This window comes from Tachyglossus aculeatus, chromosome 5 (assembly GCF_015852505.1).
Source record: "Tachyglossus aculeatus isolate mTacAcu1 chromosome 5, mTacAcu1.pri, whole genome shotgun sequence".
NCBI lineage: Eukaryota > Metazoa > Chordata > Mammalia > Monotremata > Tachyglossidae > Tachyglossus > Tachyglossus aculeatus.
The window spans coordinates 51,125,458-51,145,431 of record NC_052070.1 but is presented as its reverse complement, the minus strand read 5'-3'; the positions used below and the strand labels follow the sequence as shown (position 1 = coordinate 51,145,431).

Genomic DNA, 19,974 nt, shown 5'->3' with positions numbered 1-19,974 from the left:
CTATTTACATTTTCTGCCAGCTCAGCAGAAAATACCCACTGCTGTGTTAAACAGTGTTTCCTTTGTTATGGACCTATCAGGTGAACTGCAACTGTGATCACCAGGTCCACCCCCTTCACTAGTTCTGTAAATATCAGTCTTGTCCCTGATCAGCTTGGGTCTTGCCAACTGAAAAGTCCTAGTCTGCTTGTGTAGAAACACCTCCATCTTCCTGATCAATCAATCACTAGTATTTATTGAGCACTTACTATGTGCAGACCACTAAGCGCTTGGGAGAGTGCAATACAATAGAATTAGCAGACACGTTCTCTGCCCACAACAAGTTTACAGTCTAGAGTGGGACACAGACATTAATATGAATAAATAATCATCTCATTCACCCTCCTCTGTACCTTCTCCAGCAACATCCAGGAGCAGTGTGGCCAGTGTGGAAAGAGCAGGGGCCCGGGAGTCCTCCCCTTGTCTGCTGGGTGACCTCAGGCAAGTCACTTCCCTGTGCCTCAATTCCCTCATCTGTAAAATGGGGATAAAATAATGGTTCTCTCTATGAGATTGTGAACCCCATGTGGGACAGAGACTGTGTCTAATTGTCTAATCTATTTTATATCTGCTCCAGCAGTCAGCACAATGCTTGGCTCTTTGTAAGCACTTTTTTTAATGGTGTCAGGCACTGTACTAAGTACTGGGATAGATAAGAGCTAATCACAGTTTACATAGTCCATGTCCCAAATGGGGCTCACAGTCTTAATCCTCATTTTTACAGATGATACAACTGAGGCACAGAGAAGTGAAGTGACTTGTCCAAGGACACACAGCAGACAAATAGCAGAGCAGGGATTAGAACCCAGGTCTTTCTGACCCCCAGGCCCTTGCTTATCCACTAGGCCATGCTGCTTTTTGTACATACATACATTAGTAATATATTATCATTATTATAATTGTTATTATTATGCCTTTCTGAAGTTGCAATGACCAGAACTGGTCATTCTGGTCAACTGGTTCCATGGTAATGCCCACACCATGATTTCTAGCAGTAAAACTGGCAAAACTGGTCCATTTTTTATTCTCTATGCCCTTCCTGATGCCCCCATCATTTTGATAACCTTTCTGGCTGCCCTTCCACATTAGATCTATCATTTAAGAAATGTGTAGCCCAATCTGGACGGAAGGCCAAGCAGAGTGCCCACACAAGCTCTGACTAAGGAGGTTGTACATGAGAAATAGATCCAGGGGATGGTGAAAATGATCAAGGTGCTACCCCCAACCCTCCCCTCCATTGGCTCTCCTCAAGAGATAGTAAAAGGGTTGAGAGCCTTTCACTGGGGGGGCATTCTGGAGTTTGTCAGCGTGTTATATTGGTTGGAGGCAGTATTAGCCAGTGAGAGAGAGAACTTCTGGGATTTAAGGTTCAGGCTTTCCCAGGTCTTCTCATTGGCTGAAAAATGCCCAAGAGAATGGTGAATGTTGGTTTGTTTGGCTTTTAATTTGCTGTTGATTGCACCAGTTTTATAAGGGAAGCTCCACTCCTGCAGATCAGTGCCTGGAATGTTTTCTTGCACTTCTGAAACTACAAGATTTTAGATCTTCTTGTGCCAATTTGGAATCCTGAAATAAAGCCATAGAACCAGCTGATTCACCTCAGCTTGGGAGTCGGAGGTCATGGGTTCTTATCCCAGCTCTGCCACTTGTCAGCTGTGTGACTTTGTGCAAGTCACTTAACTTCTCTGTGCCTCAGTTCCCTCATCTGGAAAATGGGGATTAAGATTGGGAGCCCCGTATGGTACAACCTGATTACCTTGTATCCCACCAGTGCTTAGAACAGTGCTTGGCACATAGTAAGCGCTTCACAAATGCCATTATTATTATTATTATTATTATTATTATTATTATTATTATTACAATCCCTAGGAGGGATTGTCAGGCCCCTTTTAATTTAGGGGGCAAAGATGGCTTTTATATCTTGAACCTTACATCGGACCAGGAAAAGGGGAACAGACTGGAGGCAGAGAAAGAGGATTGAGGAGGATGGCAAAAGAGGAAGGGAAGCAGAGAGGGAGGTTAGAGAGAGAAATGGAAGAGAGGCGAGGCTGGCAGATGGGGTGGGGGAAGAAAGGTTCAAAGGAATAAGTCTCATTCTGAATAATTATTTGACCTTTCTTGACCTCAGTCCATCACTCCCATCTTAAGGCAAGCCTAGAGGGGATCTTTGAAGCAATGCTCTGGACATCTGTGCCTCTGGAAGCCCCCCTCTTCCACCTCTGGAAGTGAAAGAACAGAGCAGGTCACAGCCCTAGAAACCACAACAAGGGAAGCAGGCCTGCTCTGGTCTTGATACAGAGGGGAGAAGTTTAAGAAGGATTCCCTAAGACTTGCCCTGCCCTCTGGACCATGGCCCTGAAGCAACAGGAGAGAGTCAGAATGAGAGAGAGAGAGACAACAGGAGAGAGAGAGAGAGAGAGAGAACAGGAGGAGGGAAAGGGAGAGTGAAAACAAGAAGGAAGGAGGGAGAGAGACAGGAGGTGAGAGGGAGAGAAAGAAAGAGGGCTGGGGAAAAGGTGGAGAGAGAGAAAGGAGTGGGAGAGAGGGAGAGTTGAATAAGAGAGATAAGCAGAGAGAGAGAGAGAAAATGAGAGAGGGGCACGGAACTTCTCACAAAGGTGGTAAGGGGAGATTTTCTGACAATCCACGGACTGAATTCAGAGAAGCTACTTCCAGCTCCCAACCTCAGGGTGGTGATGGTGGTTTGCATGGCCAGTATGTCATGATAATGCTAACAGCAGAGCTGGAACAAGGAACCCCCACAGGGGTGGGAGGAAAACAAAAATTCTCCTCCTGAAAAAGCACCAAAGTAACTAACAGCTCATAATCCCCTACCCTGAGATCCCAAAGCAGAGCAGGCCAGGGTGTGGCACAGATGGACTGCTGACTGTGCCAGGAGAGGTAGATGCCTAAGGTGGGTTCAATAACAATTAATAATGATTGTGGCATTTGTTGATCATTGTGGTATTTGCTAAGCACTTATTGTGCACCAAGCACTGTGCTAAGCGCTGGGGGAGATATACAATAAGCAGGTTGGACACAGTCCCTGTCCCACCTGTGGCTCACAGTCTACGTAAGAGGGAGAATGGGTATTAAATCCCCATTTAACAGATGGGGATATGCAGGTAACATCGCTAAAATCTGTCCTTTCCTCTCCATCCAAACTGCTACCACATTAATCCAATCACTTATCCTACCCCTCCTTGATTACTATATCAGCCTCCTTGCTGACCTCCCTGCCTCTCCCCATTCCAGTCCATACTTCATTCTGCTGCCCAGATCATTTTTCTACAAAAATGTTCAGACCACGTTTCCCCAGTGCTCAAGAGACTCCACTGGTTACCCATCCACCTCCACATCAAACAAAAACTCCTCACCATTGGCTTTAAAGCACTCAATCACCTTGTCCCCTCCTACCTCACCTCACTACTCTCCTACTACAACCCAGTCCACACACTTCTCTCCTCTAGCGTTAACCTTCTCACTGTACCTTGATCTCATCTATCTCACCGCCGACCTCTCACCCACATCCTGCCTTTGTTCTGGAACACCCTCTCTCTCCTCAAATCTGAAGGACAATTGCTCTCTCCCCTTCAAAGCCTTATTGAGGACACAACTTCTCCAAGAGGCCTTCCCTGACTAAGCCCTCTTTCCCTCTCTCCCTCTCCCTTCTGTGCCACCCTGGCATGCTCCCTTTATTCATCTCTTCCTCCCAGCCCCACAATACTTATGTACATATCTGTAATTTATTTATTTATATTAATGTCTGTCTTCCCCTCTAGACTGTAAGCTCTCTGTGGGCAGAGAATGTGTCTGTGCATTGTTATATTGTACTCTCCCAAGTGCTTAGTCCTGAGCTCTCAATAAATGACTGAATGAACAAATGAAAGAGAACAAGTTACATGACTTGTCCGAGGTCACACAGCGGGCACGTGGCACAGCCAGGATTAGAACCAGGTCCTAAGACTCAATCAATAAATCGATCATATTTATTGGGAACTTACTGTGTGCAGAGCACAGCATTAAGCACTTGGGAGAGTACAACACAGTAATACATTGGATACATTCCCTGCCCCCAGTGAGTTTACAGTCTAGAGGTGGAGACAGATATTAATATAAATAAATAAATGATGGATGTGTACATATGTGCACATAAGTGGAGCTGATGGGGGTGAGTAAAGAGAGTAAGTCAGGGTGGCACAGAAAGGAGTGAGAGAAAGTCAGGGAAGACCACTTGAAAGAGATGTGCCTTCAATAAGGCTTTGAAGGTGGGGAGATAATTGTCTTTCTGATATGAAGGGGGAGGGTGTTTCATTCATTCAATCAATCAATCACATTTACTGGGCACTTACTGTGTGCAGAGCACTCTACTAAGCACTTGGAAAGTACAATTCAGCAACATATAGAGACAGTCCCTACCCAACAATGGGCTCACAGTCTAGAAGGGGGAGACAGACAGAAAAACAGAACAAGTAGACAGGTGTCAATACCATCAAAATAAATAGAATTATAGACATATACACATCATTAGTAAAATAGAGTAATAAATATGTACAAATATACACGGGTGCTGTGGGGAGGGGAAGGGGGTAAGGCGGAGGGAGGGAGTGGAGGTGATGGGGAGGGGAGGAGGAGGAGAGGATAAGGGGGGGCTCAGTCTGGGAAGGACTCCTGGAGGAGGTGAGCTCTCAGTAGGGCTTTGAAGGGAGGAAGAGAGCTGGTTTGGCAGATGTGTGGAGGGAGGGCATTCCAGGCCAGAGTTAGGACGTAGGCTAGAGGTCGACGACGGAACAGGCAAGAATGAGGTACAGTGAGGAGGTTAGCGGCAGAGGAGCGAGTGTGTGGGCTGGGCTGTAGAAGGAGAGAAGGGAGGTGAGGTAGGAGGGGATGAGGTGATGGACAGCTTTGAAGCCAGTAGTGAGAGGCACGACTTGGGGGGACAGGTCAGCTGCAAGATAGATTAGATGAAGGTACAGTGAGTAGGTTGGCATTAGAGAAGCAAAGTGTGTGTGTGGACTGGAGTAGGAGAGTAGGAAGGTGAGGTAGGAGGGGGCAAGTTGTGATTGAGTGCTTTAAGGCCAATGATGAGGAGTTTCTGTTTAATGCAGAGGTGGATGGGCAACCACTGGAGGTTCTTGAGGAGCGGGGAGACATGGCCTGAACATTTTTGTAGAAAAATGAACAAGGCAACAGTGTGAAGTATGGACTGGAGTGGAGACATATGGGAGGCAGGTAAGTCAGCAAGGAGGCTGTTACGGTAATCAAGGTGGGATAAGATAAATGCTTGGATTAACGTGGTAGCAGTTTGGATAGAGAGGGAAGGGCAGATTTTAGTGATGCTGTGAAGATCGAACCAACAGGATTTAGTGATAGATTGAATATGTGGATTGAATGAGAGAAAGGAGTCAAGGATAATAGTAATGTTATGGACTTGCAAGACATGGAGGATGGTGGTGCTGTCTACAGTGAGGGAAAGTCATGGGGAGGACAGGGTTTGGGTAGAAGGGTAAGGAGGTCTGTTTTGGACATTTTAAGTTTGAGATGATGGGAGGACGTCCAAGTAGAGATGTCTTGAAGACAGAAGGAAATACGAGACTGCAGAGAGGGAGATAGGCCAGGGCTAGAAATGTAGATTTGGAAATCATCCACTTAGAAGTGGTAATTGAAGCCATGAGAGTGAAAGAGTTCTCCAAGGAAGTGGGCATAGCTAGGGAGTAAAAAGGGACCCGAACTGAACCTTGAGGGACACCCACAGTTAGGGCATGGGAGGCAAGGAGGAGCCCACAAGAAAGACAGAGACTCAATGGCCAGAGAGAGAGGAGGAGAACCAGGAGAGGACAGTATCAGTGAAGTCGAGGTTGGATAATGTTTCCAAGAGAAGGACGACAGTTTTCAAAGGCAGGGCCCCAGGCCTAGATTCTTTCCACTAGGCCACACTACTTCAATCTGAAGGGTGGAGGCTTTAAAAAAATACGGTGAGATGGGGCTAGGGAGGGACTCGGGGAGATCAAAGAAATGCAGTTCAGACATGGAGCCAGGAGCCTGGGAAACCTCTTGTCAATGGAGCAAATAACAGCAGACTAACTAGCACAGCTTCCCCTCAAAGAAGCAGGATCAGCCCATGTTTTTCTGAATGACCCGGACTCTTTAGGATTTGGAGATGGGACTCTAGGAGGTCCCAGCTTCCAGGAACTCCCCAGTAATCAGTGGCAACTTTATTCATTCAATCATATTTATTGAGCATTTATTGTGTGCAAAACACTAACTTTAGTTAAGAAACTTATGGGCTTCAGAACAGCTATGCTCCTGGGGACCATCCCCAGGGGACTTTCTCCTCTCTTTGTCTGTGAGGAACCCACCCATTCTCTCAAGGAATGTCCGTCTACAGGACGTCACACCCCCACCCCTCAAAAATCACCAGTGGCTGCCCAACCACCTCCGTATCAAACAAAAACTCCTCATCATTGGCTTTAAAACATTCCATCACCTTGCCTGCTCCTACCTCATCTCGCTTCTCTCCTTCTACAACCCAGCCTACATACTTCACTCCTTTGGTGCTAACCTTCTCAGGGTGCCTCAATCTTGCCTGTCTCGCCACTGACCCTTGGCCCACACCCTGCCTCTGGTCTGGAATGCTCTCCCTCCTCAAATCCGACAGACAATTACTCTCCCTGCTTTCAAAGCCCTACTGAAGGTACATCTCCTCCAAGACGCCTTTCCAGACTAAGCCCAACTTTTCCTCATCTCCCACTCCCTTCTGCCTCACCCTGACTTGCTCCCTTTGTTCTTCCCCCCATTCCCAGCCCCACTGCGCTTATGTATATATCTGTAATTTTATTTGTATTAATAATAATAATAATGATTATGGTATTTGTTAAGCGCTTACTATGTTAAGCGCTGGGGGGATACAAGGTGATCAGATTATCCCACTTGGGGCTCACAGTCTTAATCCCCATTTTATAGATGAGGTAACTGAGGCATAGAGAAGTGAAGTGACTTGCCCAAAGTTACACAGCCAATAAGTGGTGGAGCCGGGATTAGAACCCATGACCTCTGACTCCCAAGCCCATGCTCTTTCCACTGAGTTACGCTGCTTCTCCAATTGATGTCTGTCTCCCCGCCTCTAGACTATGAGCTTATTTTGGGCAGGAATTGTCACTGTTTATTGTTGTACTGCTCTTTCCCAAGTGCTTAATACAGTGCTTTGCACACAGTAAGCGCTTAATATATACAATTGAATGAATGAATGAATATCTGCTGTCTAAGGGAAGCTGCAAGGTCTGGTGAAGTAGGGGGCTACAAATCAGAAGACTTGGGTTCTAATTCCCTCTAGACTATAAGCACATTGTGGGCAGGGAATGTGTCTGTGTATTGTTGTATTGTACTCTCCCAAGCGTTTAGTACTGTGCTCTGCATACAGTAACTGCTCAATAAATACGATTGATTCAATGAATGAATGAAGAATTCCAGCTCTGCCACTGGTATGCTGTGTGACTGTGGGAAGATCACTTAACCTCTCTGAGCCTGCTTCCTCACTTGTAAAATGGGGTAATATACTTTTTTTGGTATTTGTTAAGAGTTTACTATATGTCAAGTGCTGTTCTAAGCATTAGGGTAGATACACGGACTTTGGAGTCAGAGGTCATGGGTTCAAATCCCACCTCCACCACTTGTCAGCTGTGTGACTTTGGGCAAGTCACTTCACTTCTCTAAGCCTCAGTTCCCTCATCTGTAAAATGGGGATGAAGACTGTGAGTCCCACGTGGGACAACCTGATTACCTTGTATTCCCCCCAGCGCTTAGAACAGTGCTTTGCACATAGTAAGCGCTTAATAAATGTTATTATTATTATTATTATTATTATACACACCATGGCTCAGTGGAAAGAGCACAGAGGTCATGGGTTTAAATCCCAGCTCTGCTAATTGTCAGCTGTATGACTTTGGGCAAGTCACTTAACTTCTCTGTGCCTCACTTACCTCATCTGTAAAATGGGGATTAAGACTGTGAGTCCCCCGTGGGACAACCTGATCACCTTGTAACCTCCCCAGCGCTTAGAACAGTGCTTCGCACATAGTAAGCGCTTAATAAATGCCATTATTATTATTATTATTATTATTATTACACACATTAATCAGGTTGGACACAGTCCCTTGTCCTACAAGGGGCTCCCTGTGTAAGTAGCAGGGAAAATAGGTATTGAATCCCCACTTAGTGGATAAGGAAACAAGCACAGACAAGTTAAGTGTCTTGCCCTCGGTCACACAGCAGCCAAGTAGCAGAGCTGGGATTAGAATCCAGGTCCTCTGACTCCCAGGCCTATGCTCTTTCAACTGGGCCATGCTGATTCCCCTTGCCTTTCCTACCTCACAGATGGCTGATAAAAATGAGATTATTGATACAAAAGTCCTTTGGAAAATGAAAGTATTACTAAAAATGAGATTATTGACACAAAGTGCTTTGGCAAAATTAAAGCATAACAACTACACTTCCCCAACTCCCGCTTTTTCCTTGACAGCAGCCTAAACCAGAAGTGGAGAGGGGAGAAGGCCTGAAATAACAGGGAACTGACATAGGTGTCAACTTCCACCTCAACATATGTGCTTCTTCTTCCGGTAAACTGCCACAGCTACCAGCTGAGTGGTGTTGGTGTCAGGTTTTTTTGGATTTTTTTAATGGTATTTGTATGTCAGTTGTGTCAAAACAGAACTCCTCATCTTCCCACCCAAACCCTGTCTTCCGCTTGACTTTCCCATCACTGTAGAAAACGCCACCACCCTCCCTGTCTCACTATCATGTAACCTTGGTGCTATCCTAAATTCATCTCTCATTCAACCCACATAGTTAATCTGACCCAGATCCTGTTGGTTCTACCTTCACATCATTTCCAAAATCCATGCTTTCCTCTCCATCCAAACTGCTACCACATGGAACAAGAACTTATCATATTTTTACCTGACTGCTGTGTCAGCTTCCTCACTGACTTCCTTTTCTCCGGCCTCCCCCTATTCCAGTCCTTACTTCACTCTGCTGCCCGGATTATTTTTCTAATAAACTATTCAATCCATGACTCCCCACTCCTCCAGTGGTTGCCCATCCACTTTTGCATCAAACAAAAATTAATAATAATAATAATAATAATGATGGCATTTTTTAAGCGCTTTCTATGTGTAAAGCACTCCTTACCACTGGCTTAAAGGCACTCAATCCCAGCTCTCCCCCTCCTACTTCACATCGCCAATCTCCTACTACAGCCCAGCCCACACATTTCATTCCTCTAATGCCACCCTACTCACTGTACCTCAGTCTTGTCTATCTCACAGACAATCCTTTGGCCACGTCCTTCCTTGTCCTGAAACTCCTTCCCTCTTTATAGCTGTCAGACCACCACTCTCCCTACTTTAAAAGGCCTCTTAAAATCTCATCTCCAAGTGGGCTTCTCTAAGTCCTCATTTCCCTCATCCATCCTCCCTTCTCTGTTGCCTGTTGGACTTTTACTCCTTAAGCACTTAATATTAACCCCGTGTTCAGCCCCAGGACATTTATTTACATATCTTTACACTCTGCTATTTCCCCCATCTGTAATTTATTTGAATGCCTTTCTGCCCTCCTAGACAGTCAGCTCTTCTTTTTGGTATTTGTTAAGTGCCTTCTATGTTTTATGCACTGGGATAGATCCGAGTTAATTAGGTTGTCCCACATGAGGCTCACAGTCTAAGTAGAAAGGAGAACAGATACGGAATCCCCATTTTACAGTTGAGGACACTGAGGCACAGAGAAGTTAAGTGACTTGCCCAAGGTCACCCAGAAGACAAGAGGCAGAGCTTTGTGGACAATAATAATGATAGCATTTATTAAGCGTTTACTGTGTGCAAAGCACTGTTCTAAGTGCTGGGGAGGTTACAAGGTGATCAGGTTGTCCCACAGGGGGCTCACAGTCTTCATCCCCATTTTACAGATGAGGGAACTGAGGTCCAGAGAAGTGAAGTGACTTGCCCAAAGTCACACAGCTGGCAATTGGCAGAGCTGGGACAAGGATTGGGTCTACCAACTCTATTGCACTGTACTCTCACTAATATTTAGTACAGTGCTCTGTACACAGTGAGCAATAAATACCATCGACTGACTGATTCAGTTGGACAAGGGAGAGAAAAGTCAGTGGCAATAAGGGCTAGTGTCTGACCCTCCCACATTTGCAAAACCCTCTCAGAATCTACACCTCCCACCCCTGGCCCACCACCACTGCCTCCTCCCCCCATAGAAGCCCCTGGCTTCCAATCCCATGTCTCACCGATCCGATTATTGGTGTGTCCCCTCACCAGGGGCTCTGTTGTCTCCTCCCCAGAGCCATGGACCTCGGCCAAGCTCAGGCTGAGCCTCTTGCCTAAACCAGGGGTTTCATTGTTGTTGGTCTCCAGGGCCGGGAGTCTGCTCAGGACCTCGCTCTCTTCTGATTCTCCTTTGGCTGCTAGTGAACTGCTGTTCAGCTGTCAACACAAAAAAGGACAGAGTGGGCAGGGTGACATTGGAGAGACACAACTGGCCTAGAGGCAAGAGAGATGGGTCCCCCTCACCCCAGGGTACCCACCCTCCCACACAAGACACATGCTTGCTCTAGGAAAAGGGAACTTTGACCTAACCACTCTTGCTTCCTGCAGGGCAAAAGCAATACTGTTAATCCATTACTTCACCCTTTCCCCCCACCCCACTTTATCTGCCTCTTGGGGTGACTATTAAAGTCCCTTGGAGAGTAAGCTCCTTGGCAGGAGGAACTCACTCTAAAACTTCCTTCAGCACCTACTGCAAGGATCTGCAATTGATTATTGCTCTAAGGGTCAGAATAACTGAGCTCTGCCATTTGCCTGCTGAGTGACCTTGAACGAGTCACTTAACTTCTCTGTGCATCATTTCCTCAACAGTAAAATGGGCATTTTACAGTTCTCCTTCCTGGGAGCCCCTTGTGAGAGAGGGGCTACATCTAACCTGCTTAACTTGTATTTAGCCTAGAACTTAGAACAATGTTCATTCATTCATTCAATCGTATTTATTGAGCATTTACTGTGTGCAGAGCACTGTACTAAAAACTTGGAAAGTACAATTCAGCAACAGAGACAATCCCTGCCCAACAACAGAATCACAGTCTAGAAATGCTTAGAAAAGGGTTGACACATAGTAAGCACTTAAATTCAATTACCGCCCCCCTCACCCCCCCCCCAAATTTGTCTTCATTGTTTGGAGTTGGAACAGTTTCTCTGTACTGCGGGTGACCCTTAAATGCCATATTCAGGATTACCACCCTGAAAGACAGACCAGGTTCCCAGGCTTCTACCCCAGAAGAAATAGGGTCAGGTTTAAAAGAATCCCAGAGTTGGGGCAAGTAAAAATTCTAAAATCTGTGGAAAATTCAGTAGATAGTAAACTCCTGTGGTCAGGGATCACATCTACCAACTCTATTACATTGCACTTTCCCAACTGCTTAGTACAGTGCTCTGCAACCATAAACTCTTAATCAATACCACTAATGGACTGATTGATTGAAATTCACCCCAACGTCTGGTGCTTTACTTATTTGAGACCCTCAGGCCTTCTACTGTCTGGGAAAGCCCCGGGCAAGCCTGGTGGTTGAGATCCATCTGTGATGTTAAGATCTATCTGTGAGGTGGAGTGAGTAAACTCCAGTTGTACATGGTTGTCCTTTGTGCTTGAAGACAATGACACTGATGGTGAAATTCACCTATGGGTGTGACGGGGAGTGTTTTCACACAACAGCTGTCCAGATCATCAGTCCCACAGGTGATCTGAGTTTGGGTGAAGCAGAGTGTTTGTGGAGAATGCTTCTTCATGACCGTTTCCCCATGTGGTGGGAGCAGGGCATGAGCACGCTTTCCTAAACTTGGATGCTCAGACATCCAGGGAACTGTCAAGCTGTTTCCACTTTGGTGACCAACATCCCAAACCAGCCCCTCAAGTAGGACTTGTTTTGAGAATGGGTATGAGGTATCCCAGCATCAGTAGGACTTGAGCTTGAGTTGTTTTTCAGAAAGCGGGGTGTTGGTCTGTGCCGACCTTTTCATACTCTCTCTCCCAGCCCCCTTGAAGCCAACAGCACACCTTGGAGGAAGATTAAGATAGGGCACCAGGGAACGGCACATCTCTGGGAGTCCTCTCAACTGCAGATCCCGCTGTGGACTCTTCCAATTTTAAACCACTGTCGAGCGGCCCATTCGTATCCATTGTACCAATCGTCAGGGTCTTCTTTGGAAAATCAGGTGTGGCCTGTGGCCATCAAACTGCAGATTATTATCAGTGGTATTTACTGAGTGTTTACTGTGTGCAGAGCATTGTACTAAGTTCTTGGGAGAGAATAATGCAAAAGAGTTGGTAGACACATCCCTTGCCCACAAGCTCACAATTTTGAGGCAGATCCTCAGGCATCCCCTCTGCGGCAGACCTCGCTGGGCGTTCTAAAGGTTGGTTGGTTCACTGTTGCTGAGGGAGACCCTCACATCCGCTGTAACAATCGTTAGGATCTTGACTGGGCACCAGGTGTGATGTGTGGCAGTTGAACAAAATACCTCCGGGTAAACCCAGTTTGTGCACAGGTGCTGAGAGAGGCACTTCCATCTGCCACATCACATCTATAAATACCCCTGATTGATCTACCGAACCAAACGTTGAGGTCTTTGCTGCCCTCCCTCTGCCCATCCGCCAAGCTAGCTCTCTTCCTCCCTTCAAGGCCCTACTGAGAGCTCACCTCCTCCAGGAGGCCTTCCCAGACTGAGCCCCTTCCTTCCTCTCCCCCTCGTCCCCCTCTCCATCCCCCCATCTTACCTCCTTCCCTTCCCCACAGCACCTGTATATATGTATATATGTTTGTACATATTTATTACTCTATTTATTTATTTATCTTACTTGTACATATCTATTCTATTTATTTTATTTTGTTAGTATGTTTGGTTTTGTTCTCTGTCTCCCCCTTCTAGACTGTGAGCCCACTGTTGGGTAGGGACTGTCTCTATATGTTGCCAACTTGTACTTCCCAAGCGCTTAGTACAGTGCTCTGCACACAGTAAGCACTCAATAAATATGATTGATTGATTGAAAACAGGTGTGGGTTTGTGGTCATTGAACGGAACATCAGATCTTGCTGAGCCTCTTATTGGCTTGAGACCAGAGGAGATAGGATGTGGGGCTACCAGTGTTATCTTGGTCAGGGTGGCCCCGGCTTCAGGTACACAACCTAGGAAGCATAATCACACCATGTCCCAACTTCTGCTGCTGCTGCAAGATGACTATAATGTGTGTCAGTGCCTTTCTCCACCCCACATCCTCTTCCTCCCTCCTCTCCTACTTATGGAAGCTGGAAGAAGAACTAGGGGACAGGTGGGAGACCCATATAAATAGCCCCCTCCATGGTGACCTGCCAACCCAAGCAGCGTGGCCTAGTGGACAAAGCATGGGACTGGGAGTCAGAAGGACCTGGGTTCTAATCCCACCTCTGCCACTTATCCTCTGTGTAACCTTGAGCAAGTCGTTAAATGTCTCTGGGCCTCAGTTTCCTCATCTGTAAAATGGGTTTTAAGAATGGGAGCCCCATGTTGGACAAGGACTATGTCCAACCTCCTTAGCCTCTATCTACCCCAGTGGTTAGAAGAGGGCTTGACATATAGTAAGCACTTAAATACCATTCTTGTTCCCAAGCGCTTAGGACAGTGCTCTGCACATAGTAAGCGCTCAATAAATACGATTGATGATGATGATGATTATCATTATATCATCATCATTAATTATAAAAACACTCTTCCAGGCCCCAGAAGGCCAAAGGGGCAGCTGTAATCTCTGACCACTCCACTCTTTGGGGTAGGAAGAGATCACCAGGTCCAGGATGGGCAGCTGAGCAACTCAACTTGTGGCTTCCAGTCATTCTGGGTTGACACCCAACCCCCTCACCACCCAAGTGACATTCTGTCATACCCAACCTCCCTGCTTGATTGGGGCAGGAGGCCAGGCAGCATTTATAGGACCAAATAATATATTCAAGGCAGGGGAAACCTCTAGCAGAGACCAATGCAACTGGTAAGCATGCGTCAGCACCCAGGGGAGGCAAGTCTTGGCATCCAGTGGAGTAGTTCCCATGGGAGGACGATGGGAAAATCAAATGCCTTGGCACCTCCCACTTCCTAGGAAATCACCAAGCATGAGCAGCAGCCAGAGCCACCCTCCTGTGGCCAAATTAAAATCCAGAAATACCAAGGTTAACACAACTTGGGTTTGTTTCCCTCTTGGGGCTCCTAGAAAAGTCTCACCACTTCAGCATGGATTAGAAAGCCACTGAGAAAACACGGCCTAGTGGAAAGAATATGGGACTGAGAGTCAGAGGACCTGGATCAGAGGACCTGGATTCTAATCCCAGCTCTGCTACTGGCTTGCTCTGTGACCTTAGATGAGTCACTGAATCTCTCTAGGCCTTGGTTTTCTCTCTTGTAAAATGACATTACTTGCTCCTCTTTCCTCTTAGTGTGCAGGCCCTGAGGAGGACATGGAATGTGGATGAACTTACTGTCTTGTATCTACCCCTAATGCTTAGGATGGTGTTTGGTCTAGAGTAGGCCCTTAATCATTACCATAACTCATTAAGCTGCTCGGTCATCTCCCAAGGTTAAGCTCCATTCCCACTCCAGCTCCTCTTAGTTCCAAAGGAGCAGAAGTGAGGGACTATTTTCATTATGTACCCAAATTATTCCTCCTGGAGGCTTTATCTACTGAGGCAGATCCTCTCAGGTGAGACTCTTGGGGAATAGCATTTGTTTGCCCAAGGTTCTTGGGTTTCACGGGACACAAAGGGGCTAGAACTGAAAGTGTAAGCAAGGCGATTCAGAGGAAACCTATATCTCATTTTGGGGAAACAGGGACTTGATCAGGAAATGGCATTCAGGGAATTGGGGGAATTTCTATTGGAAATGGTGATGTGGGTACTCTTACTCACTAAATAATTCTTCCCAAAATCAGGATCTGCAAAAAAAGAAGAAAACCAATGTCACTTCTGATATCATAATCTGAAACATTCCCCAGAGTGCTATGGGAAGGGCTAGAACGCTGCCACCCAGCTCCTGAAAAATATGTGGTTTCCGCACATGGTGCCTGCAGTCTTTCTCCAAGGAGTTCAGATGGGAGAGCTGAACTGGGAAATTGGAACGACCTTCTTCAACCCCTCCATTACTACATCAACTGACATTTCTTGAGTGCCTCTTATAGGTAAAGGAGATGGTGGTGGTGGAGTGGGGCGGGTGAAGCCAAGCAGCGTGGACTAATGGAAAGAGCACAGGCCTGGGAGTCAAAGGACCTGGGTTCTAATGTCAGCTCTGCTACTTGTCTGTTGTGTGACCTGGGCAAGTCACTTAACTTCTCTATGCCTCAGTCACCTCATCTGTAAAATGGGGATTAAGACTGTAAGTCCCACAAAGGACATGGCCTGTATCCAACTTGATTAGCTTGTGTCTACCCAGCGCTCAGTACAGTGCCTGGAACATTGTAAGTGTTTAACGAGCACCATTTAAAATAAAAAGCCAATAGGCAAGAATCAAGCGACAGTGACTGAGTCATCAGTAGGTGGTCAACTCAACTCACTCATGTAATGACTACATTTATCTTAGCATATTTGTGTCAGTCGTCTGGATATTAGTCTTGATTCTATTGTAAGCCACTTGAGGGCAGGGACCTGATCTATTTTAACATGGATGCCTAGAACAGGATGTGGCACTCTGCCGGGGCTCGGCGCATGCTTGCGGCTGTCTCACTGGCAGTGACGCCGGTGGACAGGAAAGGCCAAGAAGCAGGCAGCAGGAGCATAAACTACCCCCATGGAGGACAGGAGCATGAGTGCCTGTGTGAATGCAGGCTGCCCAGGGTCCTGCGAGAAGAGACAATGGACCGAAATGATTCTGTGAAGACCCCAGAACTGGACACTCGCATCCAGAAAAGCTCTTGTTGACACCAGACCAGCCTGGAATGCTGGAGTGGGCCTTGTTGAGAGTTGTGAGTCATCAATCAATCAATCAAAGGTATTCAGTTCCCTCATCTATAAAATGAGGGGAAGACTGTGAACTCCACGTGGGACAACCTGATTACCTTGTATCTACCCCAGGACTTAGAACAGTGCTTGGCACATAGTGAACGCTTAACGAATAATATAATTATTATTAACAAATACTATAATTACCAGCACCTAGAACATTGCTCGGCACACAGTAAGCACTTAAATACCATAATTATTATTATTTAGTGCTTAGTCTGTGCAGAACACTGTACTAAGCACTTGGGAAGTCACAATACAACAGAGTCTGTAGACATGATCGCTCTTCACAAGGATTTCAGAAGTCTTCAGAGAGAGACAGAGACTAACATAAATTACAATGGGGAAACAGTAGAATATAAGGGATACGGACATAAGTGCTTTGGGGCTAGGGAGAATAAGTGATTAAGGGTGATAATGAGGCATAGAGCTGATTCCTGCAAGACTCTGGCCTGAAGGAGGGCCAAGCACTCTTCTCTGGGAGTGGAGATAAAGGGTGTGAGAGACTGTTGTGTAGAGGAGTCAGGAGCTGGCCACCCAGCCTGGAGCACATCCAGACCCAACATACAGGATAATAATAATTGTGGTATTTGTTAAGCACTTACTATGTACCAGGCACTGTTCTAAGCACTGGGGTAGATACAAGATAATCCAGTGGACACAATCCCTGTCCCATAAAGGGCTCACAGTCTTAATCCCCATTTTACAGGTGAGGACACCGAGGAGTGAAGTGACTTTGTCCAAGGTCACACAGCAGACAAGTGGTGGAGCCGGGATTAGAACCCAGGTCTTTCTGAATCCCAGGCCTGTGATCTATCTACTAGGCCAAGCGGCTTCTCAGGAAGAGCAGAGACCACTACAGGTGGCGAGACAAGGGGTAAACCTTGAGTGTATGTGCAGAATAAAAGGCACCGGCTCTGCTTGAGACACTGCATGCCAAGCCTGCTCCTTTCCTCACCCACAAGCTGGCAAATAAACCTTTCCGAAATCCACTGGTGACAACTGCCTATCCAATCTGAGTGTTGGAGATCGCTGCTTAATAAATACCATTGATTGATTGATTGATTGATTGATTGAAGGAGAGTGAATTAGGGGAAGAAGAGAGCAAAAGGCCAGCTCGGCCAAGTCGAAAGAGCACGGGCCTGGGAGTCGGAGGACCTGGGTTCTAATCCCGGCTCCACATTTCTGCTGTGTGGCCTTGGGCAAGTCACTTTTTTAAAAAATGGTATTTGTTAAATAATAATGTGCCAGACACTGTTCTAAGCGCTGGGCAGATACAAGATAATCAGGTTGGGCACAGTCCCTGTCTCACATGGGGCTCACGATCTTAATCCCCATTTTACAGATGAGGAAACTGAGGCACAGAGAAACAAAGTGACTTGCCCAAGGTCACATAATAGACGTGGCAGAGCCGCAGTTAAAACCCAGGTCCTTCTGACTCCCAGGCTCGTGCTTTATCCACTAGGCCATGCTGCTTCCTCACTTAACTTTTCCGTGCCTCAGTTTCCTCATCTGTAAAATGGAGATTAAAATTCTACTCCCTCCTACCTAGACTGTGAGCCCGGTGCAGGCCAGGGACTGTGTCCAAGCTGACAACCGTTTATTTACCTCAGTGCTTAGAACAATGCTCGGCACACAGTAAGCACTTAAATACCATAATAAAAGGCCTGGCTAGTCCACATGCTGAACCATTAGTTGTTAACCAAACAAGAGTCAATTGGGAAGAACTGTTAATTGTCAAAGAGAAATCGGAAAGAATATAGATTCCCACTGGACAGTTTATCATCAGGACCCCGGATGTTTGCAGGAATGGGGCCTAGTGAGGGTTTATTGCCTCCTGCCACTGGAGAGAAGCTTTTCCCCATCACTTACCCAGGGTCATCTGGTTGGGTCTATACACTTGACCGGGGCACAAGTGAAGCTCTGAAAAACAAGAGACTCAAGATGGAGCAGTAAATCCTCCAAAGGCTCCCTGATCTCCAGTAGGGTCTCATCAGGACAATCAATCAATCACTCATATTTATTGAGTGAGCGCTTACTGTGTGCAGAGCGCCGTAATAATAATTGCTGTATTTATTCAGCACTTACTAGGTGACATGCCCTGCTTTAAGTGCTGGAAAAGCTACAGGATGATCAGGTCAGACTCAGTCCCTGTCCCACACAGGGCTCGCAATCTAAATATGAGGGAGAACAGGTGTTGAGTCCTCATTTTACAGATAAGGTAACAGACGTAGAGAAGTGAAGTGACTTGCCCAAAGTCACACAGCAGGCACGTGGTGGAGCCAGGAATAGAACCTGGTCCTCTGACTCTCAGGTCTGAGCTCTTTTCATGAAGCCACACTGCTCCACGCTGCTCCACTGTACTAAGCACTTGGGAGAGTACAATATAACAAAGTTGGGAGACATGTTCCCTGCCCACAATAAGCTTACAGTGTGAAGTAGCATGGTGTAGTGGAGAGAGCCAGGTTTTGCTCTGCCACTTGTCTGCTTTGTGATCTTGGGAAATTCACTTCACTTCCCTGTGCCTCAGTTACTTCATCTGTAAAATGGGGATTGAGTCTGTGAGCCCCACGTGGGATGGGAACCATTTCCAACCGCTTTTCTCCCCTCTAGACTGTTAGCTCATTGTGGGCAGGGAATGTGCCTGTTTATTGTTGTACTGTACTCTCCCAAGCACTTAGTACAGTGCTCTGAACACGGTAAGCACCCAGTAAATACGATTGAATGAACGAGTAGAAGATAAGGACTCTGCACCAGCCCCCAAACCCTCCCTCGCCCTCCCTGATAGCAGCACCGCATTGGCCCCAACTCACTCTTCAAGATCCGCTTTCGACAAGACTTGCGCTGGAAAATCAGCAGCAGGACCAGGCCAGAAGCTGCCACAACTGCTGCGATCTCTACAAAAAGTGTCCCGTGGCCTGCAACACAAACAGGATCAATCCATCAATAGTATTTATTGAGCATTTACTATCTGCACAGCCCTGAACGAAGCACTTGGGAGAGTACAATACAGAAGAGCTAGTGTCGACCAACTCTGTTATATTGAATTCTCCCAAACACTGAGTAGAATGCTCTGTACAGATAAGCACTCAGTAAATACCATTGATTGGTTGACTGAAAAATGTTCATTCATTCATTCAATCGTATTTATTGAGCACTTACTGCATGCAGAGCACTGTACTAAGTGCTTGGGAGAATACAATACAACAATAAACAGACCCATTCCTTGCCTACTATGAGTTTACAGTCTAGAGGTGGGGAGACAGACATCAATGCAAATAAATAAATTACAGATATGTACATAAGTGCTGTGGAGCTGGGATGGAGGAGTTGGTAGGCACGTTCTCTGCCCACTGGCAGCTTGCAGTCTAGACAGGGAGACAGACACTGAAATATAGATCTGTCCGGAAGTACTGCGAGGCTGAAGGTGGGCTGACTTATCAAATGCAATCTTGTCATCCCCATCAAGAGTGGCAGGTGGGTGTGGGGTTAGTCAGGGGAAGAGCACTGTTCTGGGCCAGGCCTGTCAGAAGTAGTCAAAGCCTCTCTGAAGAGACAGCTTAAGAAACCTGCTGAAGCAACAACAAAGGTCAACCTTACCCAAGCCTACATCCTTCCTTCCTCCCTTCCTCTTATCTTGTTCTTAACCTGTAGAGTAATTGGGAGTACCCTTTCCTGGTGCATAACGGTTCTGTGACCCTGCCCCAACTGCCTGAACCAGCCCACAGGGTTTGCAGTGTGCCACCCCTCAAGACACACAAGGCCCCAGGGGAAATCCCTTCACGACCAAACACTCCTTGGAACTTCCCAGGGGGTGGAGTCCATGGACAATTAGCATACTGGTCAACAGAATGGGGGGAAGT

The 19,974-nt window shown here is 46.6% G+C and overlaps 1 protein-coding gene across 1 annotated transcript in view; it reads right to left on the bottom strand.

Moving 5' to 3' along the window:
- The window catches only part of TNFRSF8 (TNF receptor superfamily member 8), a 58,901-nt gene that overhangs the window by 10,706 nt on the left and 28,221 nt on the right, over positions 1 to 19,974 (bottom strand). The window contains exons 7-10 of the mRNA XM_038747294.1: positions 18,925 to 19,029; positions 17,984 to 18,034; positions 15,026 to 15,051; positions 10,331 to 10,526 (exon numbers count right to left, since the gene is read on the bottom strand). Of these exons, the coding sequence (XP_038603222.1) occupies positions 10,331 to 10,526; positions 15,026 to 15,051; positions 17,984 to 18,034; positions 18,925 to 19,029 (378 nt within the window). The remainder of the gene's footprint in view (positions 1 to 10,330; positions 10,527 to 15,025; positions 15,052 to 17,983; positions 18,035 to 18,924; positions 19,030 to 19,974) is intronic.